This window comes from Danio rerio, chromosome 16, assembly GCF_049306965.1.
Source record: "Danio rerio strain Tuebingen ecotype United States chromosome 16, GRCz12tu, whole genome shotgun sequence".
Classification (NCBI taxonomy): Eukaryota; Metazoa; Chordata; class Actinopteri; order Cypriniformes; family Danionidae; genus Danio; species Danio rerio.
In genome coordinates, this window is record NC_133191.1 from 16,240,023 (window position 1) to 16,261,498 (window position 21,476).

Consider the following 21,476-nt stretch of genomic DNA (forward strand, 5'->3'; position numbering starts at 1 on the left):
AAAACATTTTAAGTAAAGAAATGTAAGACTGTAAGAGTGTTTTTTATAACTTTTTTATATTCTAAGAACCCTTTTATCAATTAAGTTTTAGTTTTACCAATAAATCAAATATAGCTTTAACAAATTTCAGAAAAAAGGTGCAATAAGAAATCTTGAAATTATATTGAAAATATTAGCCTCATGGTACTGAATGCCCACGACCCTCCCTGCAAATTTCCATCTAAATCCACACCTCTTCAATGAATACTATAACATCATACAGTACATCATGTAACATTCACCAGAGAGAAAACTTAAAAGTACAGTTAGTATTTACAATACAATTTTTTTTAAAGAAGGTAGGTTGTTGATGTTTGCCTGTCATTCTCTAACTAAACCATATCCATAAACATGCAGATGATATAATTCTTTGTAATGCAACTACATATTTTGACAGGCAGGTAGGACAGCCGATCGCAGTGTTCAGACCGAACATTTTGGGTAACACTTTACAATAAGGTTCAATAGTTAATGCATTTACTAAAATGAACTAATCATGAACAACACTTGTACAGCATTTATTAATCATAATTGAACATTTACTAATGCATTATTAACATCCAAGTCCATGCTTGTTAACATTAGTTAATGCACCGTGAGTTAACATGAACTAACAATGAACTATACTGTATTTTCATTAACTAACGTTACATGAACTAATACAGTAGTAAATGTATTGTTCATTGTTTGTTCAATTTAGGAAATGCATTAATTAACTTTAACTAATGAACCTTATTGTAAAGTGTGACCACATTTTGATTGGACAATTTTTCTTGGTCCTACACCTCCCACTGAATATTAAAATACATAGAATAAATTTGGACCACCTAATGGCCCGTTTCTACTCACTGGTACGGTACTGTTTCTACTGTCAAAAGGCGTACCGAACCGTACCATACCACTTTTTTGGCACCCTTTTAAAAGAGGGCCAAAACACGAGAAAGGGTACCAAATGGTGGCGCAACACATGCAGCTGGAGGCTGATTGGTTACAGAGATAAGTCACAAGCTTGTAGAGCTAGCCAGAATGAAAACAAAGGAACCACCATGCTGAGACATTACACCATAATTCTATATGCACATAATAATGAACCATGGAAGACCCAAGCTCAAACTAACCTTGTCGTTGTCTTAATGTACAGACACAAAGCCAATAAGAACAAAATCTGCCGCATCCTGTTGTTGTTTTATGAGGCAGTCTAAAAGTGTGAGCAGTTTTCGCTTTCTTTAGAGAGCTCGCGATCGCATCTATATTTGATATGACAAACTTCTTGAGCTGATGATATCAAGAGGTAGTCACCTGAAATGGTCTTCCAACAGTCTTGAAGGAGTTGCCAGAGATGCTTATTGTTGGCCCTTTTGCCTTCACTCTGTGGTCCAGCTCACCACAAACCATCTCGATTGGGTTCAGGTCCGGTGACTGTGGAGGCCAGGTCATCTGGCGCAGCACCCCATCACTCTCCTTGGTCAAATAGCCCTTTTACAGGAGGTGTGTTTGGGGTCATTGTCCTGTTGAAAAATAAATGATGGTCCAACTAAGCGCAAACTGGATGGAATAGCATGCTGCTATTCCAAAATATCTCTTGCCTGAGGAAGTTTCCAGACTGGTAAATGGTCATACTGTACTCACAGCATGCTTTTCAATAGCACGCTCAACAGACATAGCATAATGGTTAATTTAGCGTTCTATAAAAAAGGTATATAGGCATCTTTATCAAAATGCCACACCCAGCACCGAGTGATGTGACAATTTTGAGAATTCTTCAACTTTAAGCAGATGAAAAGCAACTTTCTTGAGCAATAGCCATTAGGAGCACCAGTAGAGCTCACATGATCGTCTCTCAGCTTGCTTAGAGACCGGTTGTATTCAAGCTGTATATAACTACACAGACCGGACTTTGCAGCAGGTCGCCAGCCAGAGCAACGGGCAGCTACAAAGTCGCTGCTAGTCTGAATGAGGCATTACTGTGCCCTACTAACACTAAAGGAAAACTTGTAAGGAGCAGTTTTTGTCCAAAAGGTTTTTGAATCTGGGAATGGTGTAGTCTTTCTTTTTTAAATCTGATTCCAGTTTGTGTTGATTTTACTGTCTCCACAAATTGGTAAGTGTATGCTTTTACTTTGTTTAGTCGTTTGATAACTTAGATATTAATCACATGCTCGTTTGAGAACAAAGGTTTAAATTGATAACACAGTGGATCTGCACTATCATCAACTAAACTGTGTGACTGAGGAAATTCTGGTGAAGAGTATTCCTCCACTTCCACTCAGCTCTCAGAATCCCTCTCCTTCTGCCCAGCTCCTGAATGTTTGCTTTGACACTGTGCATATGAGCTGTTTTTATGCACGTGATGAAACTTCTTTTTTTATGAAAACTCTTTCAGCTTTTCACACTCGACACTTTCACCACAACGCAGATGGATTGTTTATAATCATAGGTGTAATCCTTTAAATTGGAGAACACAAATGGGATTACCATCGGGTATTCAACACATATGGTCTCACTGGTGAATTAGACAGGCTCACCTGAAATGGAGCGTACTTCAAATAATGGTTCTTGTAGTAGGATTGCAAGGAAATTGTCAGAGCAAGGAAAGCACTGTCTCGATAGGAGGGGGTACCTGCAAGTGTAAAGGATTCATAAAGGAGTGATAAGAATTAAGCACATATCTGGGCAAGGGTTTAATCACAACGTGAGAGTCTGAGATGCCAAACTCCAAGCAGGTTTGCTAACAGAGCACACGTAGCGGTAAGTAATGTATGCATGCTTTGGTAGTCCCCCCAAGTCTCGACAGTTGTTGTAAGGCACTCGTGTCAAACTGAGTCCCCGGGAGGGCTACAGCTCTGCACCGTTTAGCTAATCAAACCCTAATTATTTTCAAAAAACACTAAGATGGCACCTTACATGTGGCAGCCTTTTGCAGCAGCTCTGGATGTTTTTAACTTTGTGTATTTGTTGTACATTTTAAATACATTTTTTTCCTCAGTGTTTAAGGAATTTGTGCTTGCACACTCTTCAGTTTAAGAGCATCTGAAAGCACTGGATCATAGTTATTTTTATTCTGGCGTTTTTAATTGTAAATTCGGATGCCGTGACCGGCAAATGCTGAGGTCGTCATTTATTCAAGAGAGTAATAGACCTGAAGGACGAACACTTTCATGTTTCTATTCTTTCATGCCACCGCCTGCTTCTACGGTTTGCATTCAAGGGTCGAGCTTGACTTTCTGTCTCTGTGGGTTTTCACCAAGCTTGCAGAGGGTGCCCTAGCACCCCTTCGGCTCGCAGGCATCCTCATACAGAATTATCTCGACGACTGACTGATATAGCTTACTTGCAGGATCAATTGATATGCACAGAAAGCGGGTTCTCCAATACCACCTGTTGGGGTTTCAGGTCAACCAAGAAAAGAGCAAGCTCGCCCCTATGCAGAGAATTTCTTTTCTCAGGTTGGAGCTGGACTCAATCTCCCAAGAGTGCACCAAGCTAATGCTGACCTGTTTGAAAACTGTGGTCTCTCTGAAATTATTTTTTTATATAGAGGTTCATGGAGCATATGGCATCTACAGCCACTGTCATGCCGCTCCGATTGCTCCATGTGAGACCGCTTCAGCACTGGCTTCATGATCGGGTCCCCAGATGCGTATAGCACGTGGGCACACACTGATTGACTGTCACTCCGCTCAGTCCCTGGACAAAACCTGCATTTCTATAGGTCAGAGTGCCTCTAGAACAAGTGTCCAAGCATGTCGTCATCTCAACAGATGCTTCCAGCACGGGCTGGGGGGTCGTGTGTTGCAGCCATGACCAGCACGGCGACGATAGCGTATTTCCCGAATGATTGTGATTGATGCCAGCTGTGTACGCTGACGTCGCCAATTCATTGGCATTTTACTGGCTCATTTTATTACTCTTTCAAATGATTGGCTTCTGACAAAATCCCCATAGTGGAGGTTTCCTCATACCACTTTAAAGCTTACCACCAAACTAAGCTTGTTGACCCTATGTGCATTACTCTGCTGTGCTTTGTTTTTCCTATTTTAAAAAGTTTTTGCTACTTTAGAAGCATGCTAAACAAACCAATGACACCACAAGGCAAGCTCCAAATGTTACAAGCAACTTTAATCTTCCACCAGTAAAATGAAGGACCTGCCTCTTCATTCATGTGACTTGAAAGTTACTTGCCATTTTTTTTCTATCTACAGGCACTCTAAAAGTTCCTACCAAAACACTAACAGGTTGTGCAGCAAAACATCAGGCTCCTGGGGTACAGAAACATGACAATTTTTAAAAAGTAGACAATTTTAAAAAGGTCTCTTGATGCAAAAAACACTTTGCGTGATCATACTCCCATGGTAGGCCTGCCTCCATGACATATTGACAGAAAAAGCCTTAAAGTGAGAAACTAATAAAGAGATGCTCACTCATTTAAGGCAAATCTAAAAAGAGCCTGTGAAGGGACAGATTTAGGACTTGTTGATTGTCCCTAACCCATCACATTTTTGACATGATGGAGCCTTCTCTCAACTGGAGGAACATGATCTATCACATTACATGCATCACCATGATTTCTACAAGCAAAACAGAGGCATCCTCACCTCTTACTAAGGTCAAAGTGTCGCTGAATCTAGGTGGGTGCCAAAAGAACTGAATTGAGGGACAGTGAGACTATTGAGTCTTAGATTTGACTAATTACAAGACACTGTCCCCCAGCATCGACAGCAATAATCATCTTGCAAAGGAGCTGAATGTGTTCTACTGTAGATTTGACACCTTTGACCAGACACCTCACACCCGCGCCCGGACCATCTTCCTACACAGCCATCAACACCACATCAACACAGCCCGGATCATCTCCCTACACAGCCATCAACACCACATCAACACAGCCCGGATCATCTCCCTACACAGCCATCAACACCACATCAACACAGCGTGGACCATCTCCCTACACAGCCAACAACACCACATCAAAACAGCCCGGACCATCTCCCAAAACAGCCATCAACACCTCCAGCCATTTTCTTATCCCCCCTGCACTTCAGATCAGTGAGGATGATGTGCATCTGATCTTCAGTAAACAGAAGAGAAGGAAAGCATCAGGCCCAGACGGTGTTTCACCAGTCTGTCTGAGAACCTGCGCTGACCAGCTGGCTCCCATTTTCTCACAGATCTTCAACAATTCACTGGAACAGCCCAAAGTTACATCCTTCTTTAAGCGCTCCATTATCATCCCAATCCCGAAGAAGCCAAAGATCACAGGATTCAGTGACTACAGACCTGTTGCCTTAAGATCTGTGGCCATGAAGTCATTCAAAAGACTGGTGCTAGCTTATCTGAAGGACATCACTGGGCCCCAGCTCGACCCCCTACAGTTTTTGTCTATAGAGCAAACCGGTCTGTGGATGACAACATCTGGACAAACCAGGGAAATATGCAAGGATTCTGTTTGTGGCCTACAGTTCTGCCTTTAACACCATCGTCCCATCACTGCTCGAGTACAAACTGACCCTGCTCTCTGTTCCTAGCTCTGTCTGTCGATCAATCACCAGCTTTCTGACAGATAGACAAAAGCTAGTCAGAATGGGCAAAATCACATTCGACAATCGCAACATTAGCACTGGTGCCCCCCAGGGATGTGTTCTCTCCCTACTGCTCTTCTACCTGTACATCAACGAATGCACCGCAAAAGGCCCCTCCGTCAAACTCCTTACGTTTGTGGACGACACTACTGTTATTGGCCTCATCCGGAACAGTGACAAGTCTGCATACCGACAGGAGGTAGAGCAGGTGCAGATACAACAACCTGGAGCTGAACACGCTCAAAACAGTGGAGATAATAGTGGAATTTAGGAGAAACCCTCTTGCACTCCCCCTACTCACCATCATGAACAGCACTGTGGCTGCGGTAAAATTATTCAGGTTCCTGGGCACCACCATCTCTCAGGATCTGAAGTGGGACATTCACATAGACTCTATTGTGAAGAAAGCCCAGCAGAGACTGTCCTTACTTCATCAGCTGAGGAAGTTTAACCTCCCACGGGAGCTGCTCGTACTGTTCTACTCAGCTGTCATCCAATCCATCCTCTGCACTTTAATCACCGTCTGGTTCGGCTCAGCTGCCAAAACCGACCTCAGTAGACAACAGCAAATAGTCCGGACTGCTGAACACATCACTGGCACTACCCTTCCTACACTTTAAGAACTGTACTCTTCCAGAGTGAGTAAAAGGGTTCGCAAAATCACTCTGGATGCCTCGCACCCAGCACACTGCCTGTTTTAACTGTTACAGTCTAGTCGGCGCTTCAGAGCACCAAGCACAAAAACAGCCAGACACAGGAAAAGTTTCTTTCCTCAGGCCATCTACCTCATGGACAGTTAAATATTCCCCAACTGTGCAATAAATATGTGCAATAATTTTCTTATATGCACTTGTACAAAACACTTAATTTCAATATACAATGCAATACTCTCTACATTCGCATTTGTACACAGCACCTTATAACCTGTATATTTATAACAAATTTGTACATATAATTCAACATACAGATTTCTTGACTAACTGCATCTGTTTAATGTGTATCATCTTATATATATATATATATATATATATATATATATATATATATATATATATATATATATATATATATATATATATATATATACACACATTTATTTATTTATTTATTTTGTGTTGTCACTTTATGTACACTAGAAGCTTCTGTAGCCAAAATAAACTCGTGTGTGTGAGCACACTTGGCAATAAAACTGATTCTGACAATGGGTTAGACAACACTAGCCATGCCCTTAGGATCTGTAAAAGAGGCAACAGTAAAACAACAACCTTCATCTTATTTGTGGTGTGTGGTTCATAATTAATTTGAGGACAACAAACAAATTGGCTATTAGACATAGAATGTTGTGAAAATAATCGCTCTCATTTTCACACTGTCCCCAACAACTGCCAAGCACAACAATGAATTAATTAATTAATGAATGACTGAAATGATCCTTTTCAGGGCTATAAAGACATTTACGTAAAGTCTATCTGGTTCCTGTTCAGATGATATCAGAGTTTGTTTGAAACTTACATCACATCACACTGCTTAGACATTCCACACAATTCAACAAACAGTGATTGAACATGTTCAGTCAGGTGGAAACAAACTCCAACCAATTGCAAAAGACACCGAAGGGTGTAACACTCTGATCCTACTAACTCTGACAGACTTGTTTGTTGGTGTTCACCTATGCGAGCTGAATTAGCCTTTACACATCCAATCAGTATTTCTATAAAATAAGGTGGAATCACTTGCATTGTTTTGTGGATCTACACTGCATCTTCGTCAGGAGAAAAAGTTGCACATCCTTAGGATTGGATTGTTGGATCAACGCCCTTATCTTACACTGTAGAAGATTCTGACCCAAAAGTTTTCAATAGTAAAGAACAGTTTTGTGTATTTATTTAATAGAACATGAGTGAACCCTGCTGGTGTTATTTTTGCCCCTTATACCTTAAATGTCACCTTGCAAAGATAGCTGATGCACATTTTCAACTGGCATACAAATGTACCAAAGATGATAATAATTTAATCATCATAGCTGATTAAATTCTTACAATGTTTAGTTTTCAATTAATACTCTATAACAATACACTGTGAGCACAATAGACATGAAAAAAATGTAATGAGACAAAACAACTCCATATAACTTTTTATTTTAAATGATTTAATCTGTTCATTTATCATCATGCTGTATAATAAAACAGTTACAGGATTAAAATTAAGTGCATTTTAAACAAAACTTAGGGGAAATGTTTTATGCAATATTTATGACATCTGTGAGCATTACAGTTAAACTTTACAAACAATCTGTTTGTAACATAACCATATCACAACAAACATAAGCAAGATAAGTAGGTTAACTGTTATTTGAAGATGCTCTCTGGACACCTTTGTAACGAGAGCTAAAACTGTTCAATTCTTTAGTCTAAAAAATTGTTCCCTTTTAAACAACTACTTCATCAGAAGTTGCTGTAATCCAGTGCATTTTAAATAATAATAAATATAGGGTATTTAAGACAAATTAAACCATCAAGAACAAAAGCTGCTTTTCCACTATCAGGCTAAACGCTCCACTTTGCGAAACCGTTACAGTCAGCATAGACAAGGCTTCATTTTCCACTGTGATGCTGATGATGGAGCTATTTGAAAATGTAATCTAAACGTGCCACTCAATGCCTTGGTAATATAGGTGTATGTAAACAACAATATGGATAAAGATCAAATACTTCTGTTTTTAAGACTTATTTATCTGACATTTAATTAGTTAAATAACAAAAAAAAGAAATAGTGCTTCAGCTAATTCTGCTATGGAGAAACAGGCAGCCAATGGCCACATCACGTACATGCACTCTATCAACATGGCTCAGCATGGTTGTCTAAAATGCCTATCACAACAAAACCCATTTCTGTGAAAGGCGCCTTTTTTAAATTTTAATTTTTTTTGTCTGTGGTTCTTAGTAAGCCAGTTGGGTAAGCCGCATTTCTGAATTTTCACTGGCAATCTTAGCCAATCGTAACAATTTTGAATTTAGACAACCAGCCTAGAGCCTCAGGAATCGGATAGAGGCTGTGTTGACCTGCCCCCAGATCCTAAATTGGTTTCTTTTGTCAGTGAGCCTTTGCATGCTGTTTATGTGCACCAGGTGCCTCGTGTTATTACCACCTGTTGCGTCTTGAGTTTTGGACGGAACGCTCTATGTACATGCAATTGAAAAAAAAGCCAACTCAAAAGCGCCCAACGTCATGTGCTCCAGCACCAAGAACATTAATACAGTGGTTTCCCAGCCACAAAAAAAAAAAAAAGCTCAATGGTCGGATTAAAAATATTTGAGTTGAGACCTTTATAAAAATGAACAAACACCATGGCTTGGTCCAAAATCGCTAAAACTACCCAGTAGGTACTGCGTTTGAACTTAAATTTACAACTCGACCGTAAAAAAAGTGACATTCTATACATTATGAATGCGCGTAGGATTAATGGGACTCAGATAACATCATGATCACGTGACCTACCCACGTAAGTTGCGTCGCTTCCCTCCCATTCATGAATTCTCTCGCAGTGCATCTTGGGATAGCATAGCGTGCATCAGATGTGCACTTTAAAATATTGCCGGAAGTAGTAGGTCATCCAGGTACTTCTCACATATTTTTTTTTTTGGATTTTATGAACTCGGATATACTACTCGGCTCAAATGCTGTTTTTAGCATACTACTGAAGCATAGTATGAAAGTATGTGATTTTGAATGCAGCCCAAATTTATTTTTTTTATATTTGAATAATTTAATAATAAACATATTAATGATTATGGCTTATATGATGATTTAATGTGGTTACATTTTTGTCAATATTTAAGTTAAATATGTTTACTTACACCTGCACATGTTCTCCCATCAAGTTTGCTTTTTAAAGATTAACTTTTGTGCTGGAAGTGGCATACACTGGCGATGGGAAGTTCAGATTTTTTCTACAAACCAGATCTTTTGAAAGGTTTGTTTCAATAAACCGGTTCAAAAAAATTTATAATTTTTTCCTTCAATGAACTGGTTCTTTTACACTACAATGTAACAAAATCATTCCAATGACAGTCCTCACATGTTAGAACTCAACATATGAAAAATATACAGTGAGTAACATCACCATAATCTGAAACGTTTCTTACAAATAAGTCTTGACACTTAAATGAAGCATGGTTCACTTACTATATAAAAACCATAACGATTTTCTGTTATTAAATAAACGTATGTTTCGCCAGATCCTCTAATTTAAGCCCTCAGTTTACCCATGCTGCAGCATTAATAAATTGTTGAAAAGTTTGGTTCAGGTGGTAACTGTGCTGTTGTGTCAGTCACAGGCTGTCACGTACCGTTTGTGTTTGGTTCACCACCTGCTGAATTACGCATGCGCAGTGTTATTGGTTAGCCAGTTCTCACATCTAATCCCAGTGTACTATTCTAGTAACAAGAAAAACTCGTGAAATTGGTTGATTTAGAGTCAGATGGGGTATCAGGCATGTTTAAAAGGAAGTTACTAGTAGATAAGTGCTTAGTGGAGAGGTGAACGGTTTTAAACGATTCGCTTAAAATAGGGGTTCTCAAACGTGGGCTTCCTCCTAGTGGTACGCAGAAGAATCGCTGAATAATGAAAGAAACAATTAACACTTTTAATCCTTTGATGTGTAAAATAACATCGATGTGATCAGCATTGGCTGTTCCCTGAAGTGTACGAGGAGCTCTGTGCTTAGAATGCTTATTTTAGTGCATTGTGTCATAAGTTCACAAGTTTAAGAATTGATTCTGAAGAGGTGATTTGACTGATGTAAAAAGTGGCCAATCACAGTCGACCTCGTCTAGTTTTGAGTGAAACGTAAGGGCAGCACAAAGGCATTTCTGTGTTGCAGAGACAGAAAAAAACAACTTAACAACATATTTTTTGTTGGAATAATGCTTCTCAGATGTTTTCACTATAGAGATGTCTATGTTATTAGCAAGAGTAATTAAACCGTAGACACATTTCCTGCCATTTCGACGATCTAAAGATCTCTCTTCTCCCCGACAGCAAGTTGACTCGCCTCTGACCTGTCACTCCTCTAAATACAGTCTGAATGGAGACGCTAAATGCAGGCATTGCGCAATTACTCATTTCTGCAAATGTCGCAAGTGCTTTATTTTAACATGAGAGCGCAGTCATGTACGCTAATCGCTAAAACAGATATGCGAGCACCTTAATAGGCTTTTTCAAATGAACTGCAAGTCCTCTCATCATCATCGCGTCTGTGCTCAGTGTATACAATCGCGATCTCTTCGCTATTAAAGTAGTAATTATTTATATTTGCTCCTTTTAATAAATTTAGTCAAAAACTATAAAATATTTAGAATTAGATCAATACATGATTAATGACAATGTTAACTGACTTATTTGGCTGTATTGTGAAGTGAAACTTTTAGCAAAGATGGAACTTTATGTCTTTACGACAAAAGAATCATGCTAGAAATGTTTTGTTAAGTTATTTGTTTGATTTTTACATAATATCTGTATTCTGATCAGTCTTAAAGCATTGCAGGTCAAAGCAATCTGTTGTTACTCATTGTTTATTTATCAAAATAAACAATAAGGCTCTTAAAACAGTGCTTTAATAAATGTAGTGTTGTCATATTTCAAATACCTCAAGCAAAAGTAATTTGTTTTATTTTATTACTGAGTGTACTTGTCTTTTTTGTAAAGCTTTTATTTTAGTTTAAGATCAAGTGTAAAATAAAATTTCCATGTGATGTAGAGCTATTTAAAAAAACATGTTTGCCATATTGTAAAGAAAAATAGTGTAAAACATGTAGATAAACGGCTAAATTTAAATCTTTTCATCATATACTTTAACTAAACCTTTCAAAGCTTAAAAATATTGTTCAAAAAAATGGACAAAAAGTGTCTTTATGGCCTTACAGAGTATGTGGTAGTTTTGCCAGTGCTATTGAAAAAGATTAATTTTCATGAAAGGAAAAATCGACCACACTTCCTTTGTTAGTGCAAATTCCTATACATGTAGCTATGGGATTTAAGCAATTAAACCATTCAAACAGGTTTACACTTAAAAGTGATTTCAGAATGAAAATAAGATTTTTTTTTAAGTAACTAACTAGTACTTTGTACTTTTACCTAATATTAGTATTATTTACTAAAATCTGTATTATTTTAGCAGTGTAATTGTATTTTTACTTGAGTACAAAAAAGAATTCACAAGCATTTAGTGCAGGTTTTTTATATTATTAATATATGATTAATTATTATTATTATTATTATTAATGGTTTTTATTTGTATGAATTCCTATGCAATGTTAAAATGGGTTGTTGAGAATACATCTCAGGTGTTCAACACATAGCGTGTCAGTCTTGTAAATAAAAATAGGTGCTGAAAAAAGTGCTTAAAAGTCCTTGATTTCCATAAGGCTGTGCCTGTATGAACCCTGTCATATGTACATATAACATATATTTCAAGATTTGTTAGAAAGTGCATAAATATGACATATAGCCTATATTTATGAGGTCCAAACAACATTTCAAGGTTTTAATGAATAGGCTACTATGTTAGTACTTTAAATTTAAGTACAGCAGTTTACTTTTTACTTTTTAAGAACAGTGCCATTTTTAATGAACTTGTAAAAGCACATTTTAATTTAAATGTATTTTTTGTTTGTTTGTTTTTACCTGCAAGTACAGTTAATGTTCAAACTATTTATAATGTTTAAAGTGGCTGACAATAATACATATTCTTAATAATAGGAATTAATCTGCCTCGTTTGCAATGTGCCTCAAACTGTGCACAGCTGTAGCTGCTTAATTAGACCTACAACGCTATATTTCAGTACTGGTCATTATGGTGGTACTTGGAGAGACAATTTTTTTTTCTGAGGTGGTACTTGGTAAAAAAAAGTTTGAGAACCACTGGCTTAGAAGATTCGAATTCATTTGTGATCGCCATCACTAACGTATGCACATTTACACCCAAGTTTTACCCCACATCTATAAATGAGACCCCAACGCACTGCTTTTTTCTAAAATCAATTAACGGATAAGTGCATTCAGTGTGTTGAAGCTTTACTCTGCCTTTACTTCTGGGCAGAGAAGAGTTTGCAATCATGCTGCATCATTCTCAGCTCACGTGGAATTAAGAAATTAACAGTACCAGACTGTTCTTAGAACCATTCAGCCTGACATTGCAAAAGCAGCTAATAATTTGGTAAAATGGTAAAACATACCATTTCAAAACAAATGGTAAATTAAGGTATTACATTCATGAAGTTTCACACAGAAGTGTTAGCCTGTAGGACAATGCATTTCTGTTACTTTGGTCACTTTTTATAAAACCAGTCAAATTCTAAAAGACTCTTTCTTTTCTATATATATCTATATAAGAATCTCTTGATTAAGCTGCACCATACTGATCCCTACCTTCACTATAGTGCTATGTTGGCTTGGAAAGCTATTTTGCGAACTAGCTTTTCTTAGAGATGTTTAGCTTCTTTTTGATGTAATGTCCAACCAGGGCTTGTGGTCTCTGCTGGTAGTTATTTAGGACTTCATGAGAGCTGGTCAGCTGATCTCCTTTCTGCCTGTCTAGCAGTGTCACACACACAACCGCAGCTGGAAAAACAGGAAAAAAAAGTTCTTCTTACTGCCACATGACCTCATCCACAATAAACATCATCCATCAGCAGGCTTAATGTGTGACAGTAAAACTTAGGTTAAACTAGTAAAACCTTCACATATCAACTGCAATAAAAATCACCTGTACTACGCCTTTCAAATGCGAAAACTTGTTCCCATCTGTATTAACCTAAAGCAGAATTTACTGAAAATGAGAGAAAATTGCTGATTAATGTGAAGACACATACCTCGAAGATTGCTCAGTTTGCACATGGCAGCAAACACAGATGATTCCATCTCAATATTGCGAACCCCAGCAGCATAGGCTTCAGCAAGATAGTTCTGTTTATCTTCTTCACTGTATGAGCAGAAGGCACCATCCAGCCGAGCTTGACCTGTAAAAACACACATAAATAAATGCTGTTATTCTGAATTTATTTTCAAAGTATTATAAAAATAGTTACATGCATCACAGTTTAGACAATACTGTGAAGCAGGAAAATGTAAAGAATCATTATTAATGAGTTTGCCCCGGAAATATGTTTATCATAATAGAACAGCAAATCAATATATTATACTGATTTCTGCAGGATCATGTCACACTGAAGACAACACATTATTACTGAAGGAGTAATAATGCTGAAAATAAAGATCCGAATCACAGAAATAACAACTGAAACTGTTAAGAAAACACTTAAAAACTGCAATAATATTTTAAAATTTAACAGTTTTTATTGCATTTAAGAATAAATACATGCAGTCTTTGTGAGCAGAAAGCTTATTTTTAAAACATTTGTATAAATCTCACTGATATACATAATAGAAGTCAATGGTGGTCAGTTTGTTAATTTACTTCTCTTTATTATCAGACCATTTGTGAGGTTTGAGTTTGTAAACTGACCCTATACACTTTGTAAAACCTGCTGGTAGCATTAATTGGACATACTTTTAAAACATTTGAGCTTAAAAAAAAATATGTGTAAAAAACCTAAATTATTGTGATGCTTGTGTACTGAAAATTATGTTATGAATACAGGGCTAGACATTAATACAAGCCAGTCCGCCAAATGCGGGTATATTTCATCTGAAGCAGGTTAGTCAGCCACTTCCACTAGCCACATTGTCTGGTTAAAATAAAGTTTTTAAATGGCAGTGTTGCTTTGTCACTAAAGATTTAAATTTTTGTTACAAACTTTTTGCAAATATGCATGCAAATGTAATCTTAGAATCAGGAAGCAGCATGATTGATAAGTGTTCGTGCTTTACAAAGGAAGCATGTGAATACCGAATGAGAGGATGATCAGGCACACGGTAAGACACAGGCGATCCTCATTCACTGACGATGGTGTTGCGCACACAGTTGATGTGATACACGCAAGTGCTTAAAAGCTCCTGCGCGCATGTTTCTTTGCGCGAAGCAACCGTGTCTGGAAATACAACTGGTGCAATTGGTTCTCTTGAAATAGACTGGAAAAAGCGGAGCTCATTCATGCACAGTCCTGCTACTTTCAAGAGCTCAAGGTTTTTTGTATGCAGCTGGGGTTGCCGCTTACGCTTTAACCATTCTTTGAACAAATTATTAATGAGTTTAACGTTAACCGTGTGCACACGATTATCCTTTAGCCTGAAAAGACAGTAGTGTATATTTTTAGATACATGAGAATATTTCTTTTTAAATGTCAATAACTTTTTTTTTATTTCTATTGAATAAAAAGTTTGGTGTGGCGAAGGAAAAAATTGGTAAATCCTAAAAAGTTACGTGAAATAAAACTAAATGCAATGCAACACTATGAAACCACAACACATTTGCTCATGCTCATCACAAATCACAAAAAAATTAAACAAGGAGGCTTGTGGGCATAACACAAAATCGAAATCAAGTAATTTTAGCATGTCAAAGTCATATTTAAGCATATAAAATATATTTTCCCAGCAACAAACTTGTGGCTAGTAACGTTGGATAACTACTAGTGGCTAGTGATCAAAAAAGTTAATATCAAGCCCTGTATGTATATAATATTTTATATTTATACAACAGTTCATTCTGGTTCTCAAATCTGAAATGGTGAAAACGGTGTGATATTTTAGTAATTATAGTTATGATGCAGCTACACAATCATGTATATCACTCCGCCTGCAGAGAGTACCAAGCAGAGGGCTAAAACCACTATAGTTTGACAAATACTGCAGCTTTTTGACCACATAAAGTATGTTTGGGAATGTGATATGTGGTTTATTTAGAACTGCTCGATCGTGCAGATTCGCACTCTATAACATCAGAAAGATCCGACCCTTCTTATCTGAACATGCAGCTCAACTCCTTGTTCAAGCTCTTGTTCTCTCCAGACTGGATTACTGCAACTCTCTACTAGCTGGGCTTCCAGCTAACTCTATCAAGCCTCTTCAACTGCTCCAGAACGCAGTAGCACGAGTGGTCTTTAATGAACCTAAACGAGCACATGTCACTCCGCTGCTAGTCCGTTTGCACTGGCTGCCAGTTGCTGCTCGCATCAAATTCAAAGCTCTGATGTTTGCCTACAAAGTGACTTCTGGCCTTGCTCCTTCTTATCTGCTCTCACTTCTGCAGATCTATGTGCCCTCCAGAAACTTGCGTTCTGTGAATGAACGTCGCCTCGTGGTTCCATCCCAAAGAGGGAAGAAATCACTTGTACCCCAAAAAAAAAAAAAAAAAAAGAAATACTAATACTACTAATACTTCCCTTCTTAGACTTTACAGACCTGAAACTTGCCTATAGCACTTATTCATTGTTGCTCTTAGTTGTGTAAATTGCTTCCTTGTCCTTATTTGTAAGTCGCTTTGGATAAAAGCGTCTGCTAAATGACTAAATGTAAATGTAAATGTTTATTTATAAGAAGAGTGCCTGCTTGAATATGTTTCAATTGTTACTGAAATGGGACTTCCGACATGTCAGTGGGGTTCAGAACTCATTCCCTGCCTTTAGGAATTACAGCAGATTTTGGGATTTAACGCATGTCTTTATATTGTTTGAAATTTTGAACACATCATGATTTTAACGAGGTGAATGTGTTTCAATAAAAGCTAGTGTAATAAAATTGACAAAGATTGTGGCAAAAAATCCAAATAAAACAAAACATTTCTGAAAGATTTGTTATGAGTAATAGCAATGAAAAGACAAAAACTATTGAGATGTATTTAACACTTTGTAACAATTTGTATTTTTTGATAATGACTGCTTCAGAAGACCTATTGTTTGGACAATGGAGTCACATGCATTGCTCAGGTATGATTGTTTCATCATCGACTAAAAACCTTGATGATTCTGTTGGTCTCCTTTATCAACTCTGATCTTAAGTTCTTATTTTTTTGTTGGGTTATTTAAACAGATTTATTTTCTTTTTTAGGTGTTGTGACTGAAGCCGCTAGTATTAATTTACTCTGATGAGCAGGTTTGCTCTCTAACCATAGAGATTTTGACTACTTTATGGCCTTAATTTTTTTAAATAAATTAGCCTAATTCTGAAATAATTAGTTTTATGTTATTTCTATGTATGGATTACTTTGGTTGTTACTGGCATTTGATGTAAATTCAACAGCACCTTTAAAAATATAATTTCTGAGAAAAATGTTAAAGTGTTAAATACTGAATTATACATTTTACTTGTGTGTGTGCGCCTGTGTGAACATACATTATGCTGCATAAAAACTTTTGTAGCCATTGTAGCCCCTCATAATTGTATTGTTGTTTGTTAAAAGTTATTGTTCAATAAATGAGATTTGATATAAATTACAGTAGAATTTATTCAAAGGACTGTTTATTGCCTAATGGTGCTTATAGTGATTGAAAATTCTAGTTACATTGTTCAGCCAACAGATGGTAATGAGACTATATAATGATTAGCCAGAAAGGCTACAATACTGTAACGGAGCAAACACGTAAATTCTCCTTATTTGTTTAAAGGAAATTATACATGATGCAATAAAATAATTAAAAGAATGGTTTTAAAGTGACATTTTTAAAATTGGCAACAACTTTTGTCCAGCTGTTAATACATTTTACTTTAAAAACTAGAAACTAGTTCCTCAACTTTCTCACACAAAAGGGATTTTTGAGGCACTCTGTGGTTGTTTTTAATTTTTCTTTACGTATTTATGCTGTCAAACCGTCGTATAAATGCCACGTTACTTGAGTAGCACTGCTGTGAACTCATGTGATATCGCTCCTATATTATGGCTGGGACAATAAATCAATATAATGTGCTTCTTGGATCAATTTTTAGAATGCATCAAAATTCTTCTGGAATCAATTTTGAGCATGGATGTTAACAGCACACTAGGCCAGTAATTTATTCATATTAATTAATACACTCTATTAATGTAAACACAGCTCACTATGAACATTCTTGCATTTCACTTAAACTTTTTATTAAATCATGGCCTTTATTAATGATTGCTTTTTACGTTCAAGTGGTATGGGGTAGATTGTGAATGTTTGTAAAGTATTCAGCTCTATCTGGTGGTAAAAACTAAGCTCAGATTGGATTCAAGAGAGATTGGCAATGCAATAGACAAATTCAGAATCGATGCAGAACCTTTTTTCGATTAGCAAGTGGATGAGTAAAAGAACAATGTACTTGCCAAATCAGACAAAATAGTGGTTGCATTAATATAGAAATTGTTTTTTAAACAAATCTTTTATTATGCACAGCTCAGCCAAGTAACTCACCTCTGTGAGGTGTTTCATCCTGTCAAAAAATGACTAAACCTCAAGCCAATAGCCAAATGTTCACTGACCTTCACTGACTGAGTTGCTGTACTGAGTCTAAACAAGATTACTTATTAACTTTAATAATACAAGATGTGTCTGCTTCGGTGACATTGTCATGAGATTACAGGATGTGCAAATGGCACTCAAAGAGCAATCATCCTTGCCAAAGAAGAAATCCTTTTAATGAAAATAAAAGGCTAGGACTGTAAAAAGAATCTATGACTGATCATTTAATGACTAAATGCAATGACTAATATGTAACTGTGACATCTCAGATCCATACACTGGGAATTTGTGCATGTGTGAATCCATGAGCAAATAGATGAAGGATTAAAAGTCCAAATTTCAGTTTCAAAGCAGATCCAAAGGGCTCTACACTATACCAGCTGAGAAATAAGCTCTTATATAAACATATGTATTGATTTATTTGAAATAGCTGATTGTTTATTGCCTGCTTGTTTTGCATTTCTCTTCTTCATTGGATTATCATTCACAGTACATGGATTTTAAAACTGTAAGCAGCAATTCTTGTACATTTGTCTTCAAAGACATTACTACCTTCATAGAAGTCAAGAGTGCACATTGTGTTTCCAATGATGATCTCAAACTCTCCAAGCTCTTTTCCACACTGAAGCAGCTCCTCGGCAAGTTCCTTATCGAGTTCTGTGCTCCTGACCACTGGTTTACCCAGAATAGTCTGCTCAAGGTGAGGCTGGAACAGAGAATCCACTGATTGTTTGGTAACCACTACAGTCCCTGGCTTCAAACCTGACACATGAAAGACAGAAGAAGAAAAAAAACAAAACAGGAAATGACTCAGAAAAAAATCCCAAGGTTTACAACATCAGGGTTAGGTCTGTTGGAATTCTAGGGAACACCCTTTTAATTAAGCAGTTAAATGGTAAAAGCAGTCTACCTATTCCACCTGAAGTTCCAATGCGCACTACGGTGACATCAGTGCAGCGAGCATGATACAGCAGCTTGATGAGCTCATGTAGCATTATAGAGATTGAAGGAATGCCCATGCCATGCTAGAACACAAAGAAAATTCAATGTAAATATTCAAAAAACACTGGCTGTCATCGTAGTATGGTCTGTCAATCAAACTGCAGCAAAGGGTCAATTGCAAAAGCTGTTAAAAAGAATTATGCTTAAGTTTTATTTTGGCTTGAAATCACTTCAAAATTAGTATTAAAATGCCACATTCCTTTTCTTTTACAAAGGAACCCAAATCTTTTTAGGAAAAAGGAATCTTTTTACACACACACACACACACACACACACACACACTTTTTTAGAAGGAAGACTTTATTACTTTTATTAAAATGGTTTAAATTTGTTATGATAAAGGATTTGTTCACTCATAAAAAAACATATTTGAATGGTAATTGTTTCTGTTTTAATATATAAACTTCTGAACCTGAATTCTGATTTAACCCATTCCAGCTGAGGAAAATTAACATATGTAAACAAACCTAGAGACAGTGATCCTTCATTAATCATTCTAATCTGCTGATTTGCTGCTTCATAAACATTTATTTTAAGCATTATACACCTCTTATATTAGTTTTTATAATAATGACAAACTTCTTTAGTATGTTTTGATTACTACGAAGTTCAAAAGGAACAATATTTTAATACTAATAAAACGGCTTAATCCATTTCTAAATAAAAAGTATAACTCCAAATGTATGGTAAATGTGCATGTGGAGAGTTCACTCACACTGACAGACAACACAGGTCCCACTTTGTACATGGCATAACGATCAGTTCCTGCACATATATTTGGGTATTCTGCATTGGGGTCCACCAGTCCCAGTTCTTTGGCAATGTATTCAGTGAAAGATTTCATCCTCCATGGACTTCCCCCTACACACACAAACTGAGACAAAACGTACATCCAAGTTAAACAGAGACTCTTGATGAGACACATTTCAGGATTACAGAGCATGAAAAGGAAGTGAAACTTACTTTGACATCCCCAAACATCTTTGGCAAATCATGAGTGGATGTTCCCAAGTTAAAATGATAAAGAATGTCATCTGTCATAGAGTCCAAGTGTGGATTGTTTACATATATTGACCTGTGCATTGAAAATGTGTTATATATAATATAAATGATATAAAACAGGTTAACTGTTGGTTATTGTGGTTAATGTATTGCGACAACATGAAGTAACACTTCTTTAACCACACACCATAATGTAATATTCATCACTACTGTACTGTATGTGTAACCCAAGGGTCAGGAAAAGGGCACTGTGAGAAACATTTTTTTTTTTTTGTCGTTTCTCACAAGAGTGAAAATAACTCATGCTGATGAAACTAAATTGCATCAAAATGTCAAGTGTCATCTAGGCACTGTGCTTTACAATGCTTTGAGTTGCGTAACCTATCTATATAAAGTATTTTAATACATTACTGAATGACATACCAAACGGAAGGACTGAAGGTCCATTCACATTGAGGAAAAGACAGATTTTTTACATACCCGTCGCATTTTCCGTTTTTCTCTTCACCCAGCGGCATTTTCTGTTTTCCTGAATGGCACATCAACAGACACTGACTATTCGACGCTAAAAAAAACCTTAACCCATGCACAACTTTTGTCAGACAATTACTTTGATAGAAAGCACTCCAGTGAGAATTGTTCATTACCGTGTGATTGTGGTTTATGACCGGTTGATTTAGTGTCCACTGGCAGGGTTGCTTGATTAAAAATCGTCAGTGTCGGTCAGTTGCTGCTGCTGCGGTGAAACATCCGGCACAGTGCTCTGGTCTACGTGAACGTGACAGCGCTACACGAGCTTCGTGTGTTTTTCACAAACCCCGCCTCCAGCGGAAAAAAAACAGGCTAATACAAGTAGCAGATTGGATTGTTGAGAAGTCCATCATACCGACGGGGTGGAGAATTATTTCTATAGGCTGGATACCGGTGTGCGTGCGAGTACTGACGTCATTAACAATACGCAAAAGCCGGCTATTTGACAGATATAGCAGAAATCTTGATTATGTTGTTAATCTCTGTTTTATTGGCAAAAATCTGAGATATGAATGAATCATTATAATAGTTTTGATTCCCCTGTTAATTCTTATTTCATTGAATGTAAAAAATGTTGTACATTATCCTTTTTGGATTTATTTTATTTATCTTTTGTATTCATTTTTTACCATTATTTAATTAGTTTTTTGTTCACCTTTTATATTGTGTTGTAGTATGTATGTTCCTGATGGTTTGTGCAAAAAAAAGTTAACTATTTCCCAAATGATGTTTAACAAAGCAAGGAAATTTGCGCAGTATGTCTGATATTTTTTTCTTCTGGAGAAAGTCTTATTTGTTTTATTTCGGCTAGAATAAAAGCAGTTTATAAAGCAGTTAATTTTTTGAAACCCATTTTAAGGTCAAAATTATTAGCACCTTTAAGCTATCTTTTTTCCCGATAAGTCTACAGTACAAACCATCGTTGTACAATAACATGCCTAATTA

General features: G+C 36.8%; 1 protein-coding gene across 4 annotated transcripts; it reads right to left on the reverse strand.

The window, feature by feature from the left end:
• Window positions 1–11,891: 11,891 nt before the first annotated feature.
• On the reverse strand, window positions 11,892–20,780 carry upp1 (uridine phosphorylase 1). 4 transcript variants are annotated; one of them, XM_005157923.6, is made up of 8 exons: window positions 20,648–20,774; window positions 20,481–20,529; window positions 19,962–20,073; window positions 19,714–19,872; window positions 18,907–19,021; window positions 18,549–18,758; window positions 13,491–13,637; window positions 11,892–13,239 (listed from the first exon to the last, which is right to left on the reverse strand). In XM_005157923.6, exons 2-8 carry the CDS (start codon window positions 20,516–20,518, stop codon window positions 13,091–13,093), a joined length of 930 nt encoding a protein of 309 aa, XP_005157980.1. In that variant the 5' UTR covers window positions 20,519–20,529; window positions 20,648–20,774; the 3' UTR covers window positions 11,892–13,090.
• Window positions 20,781–21,476: the final 696 nt, after the last annotated feature.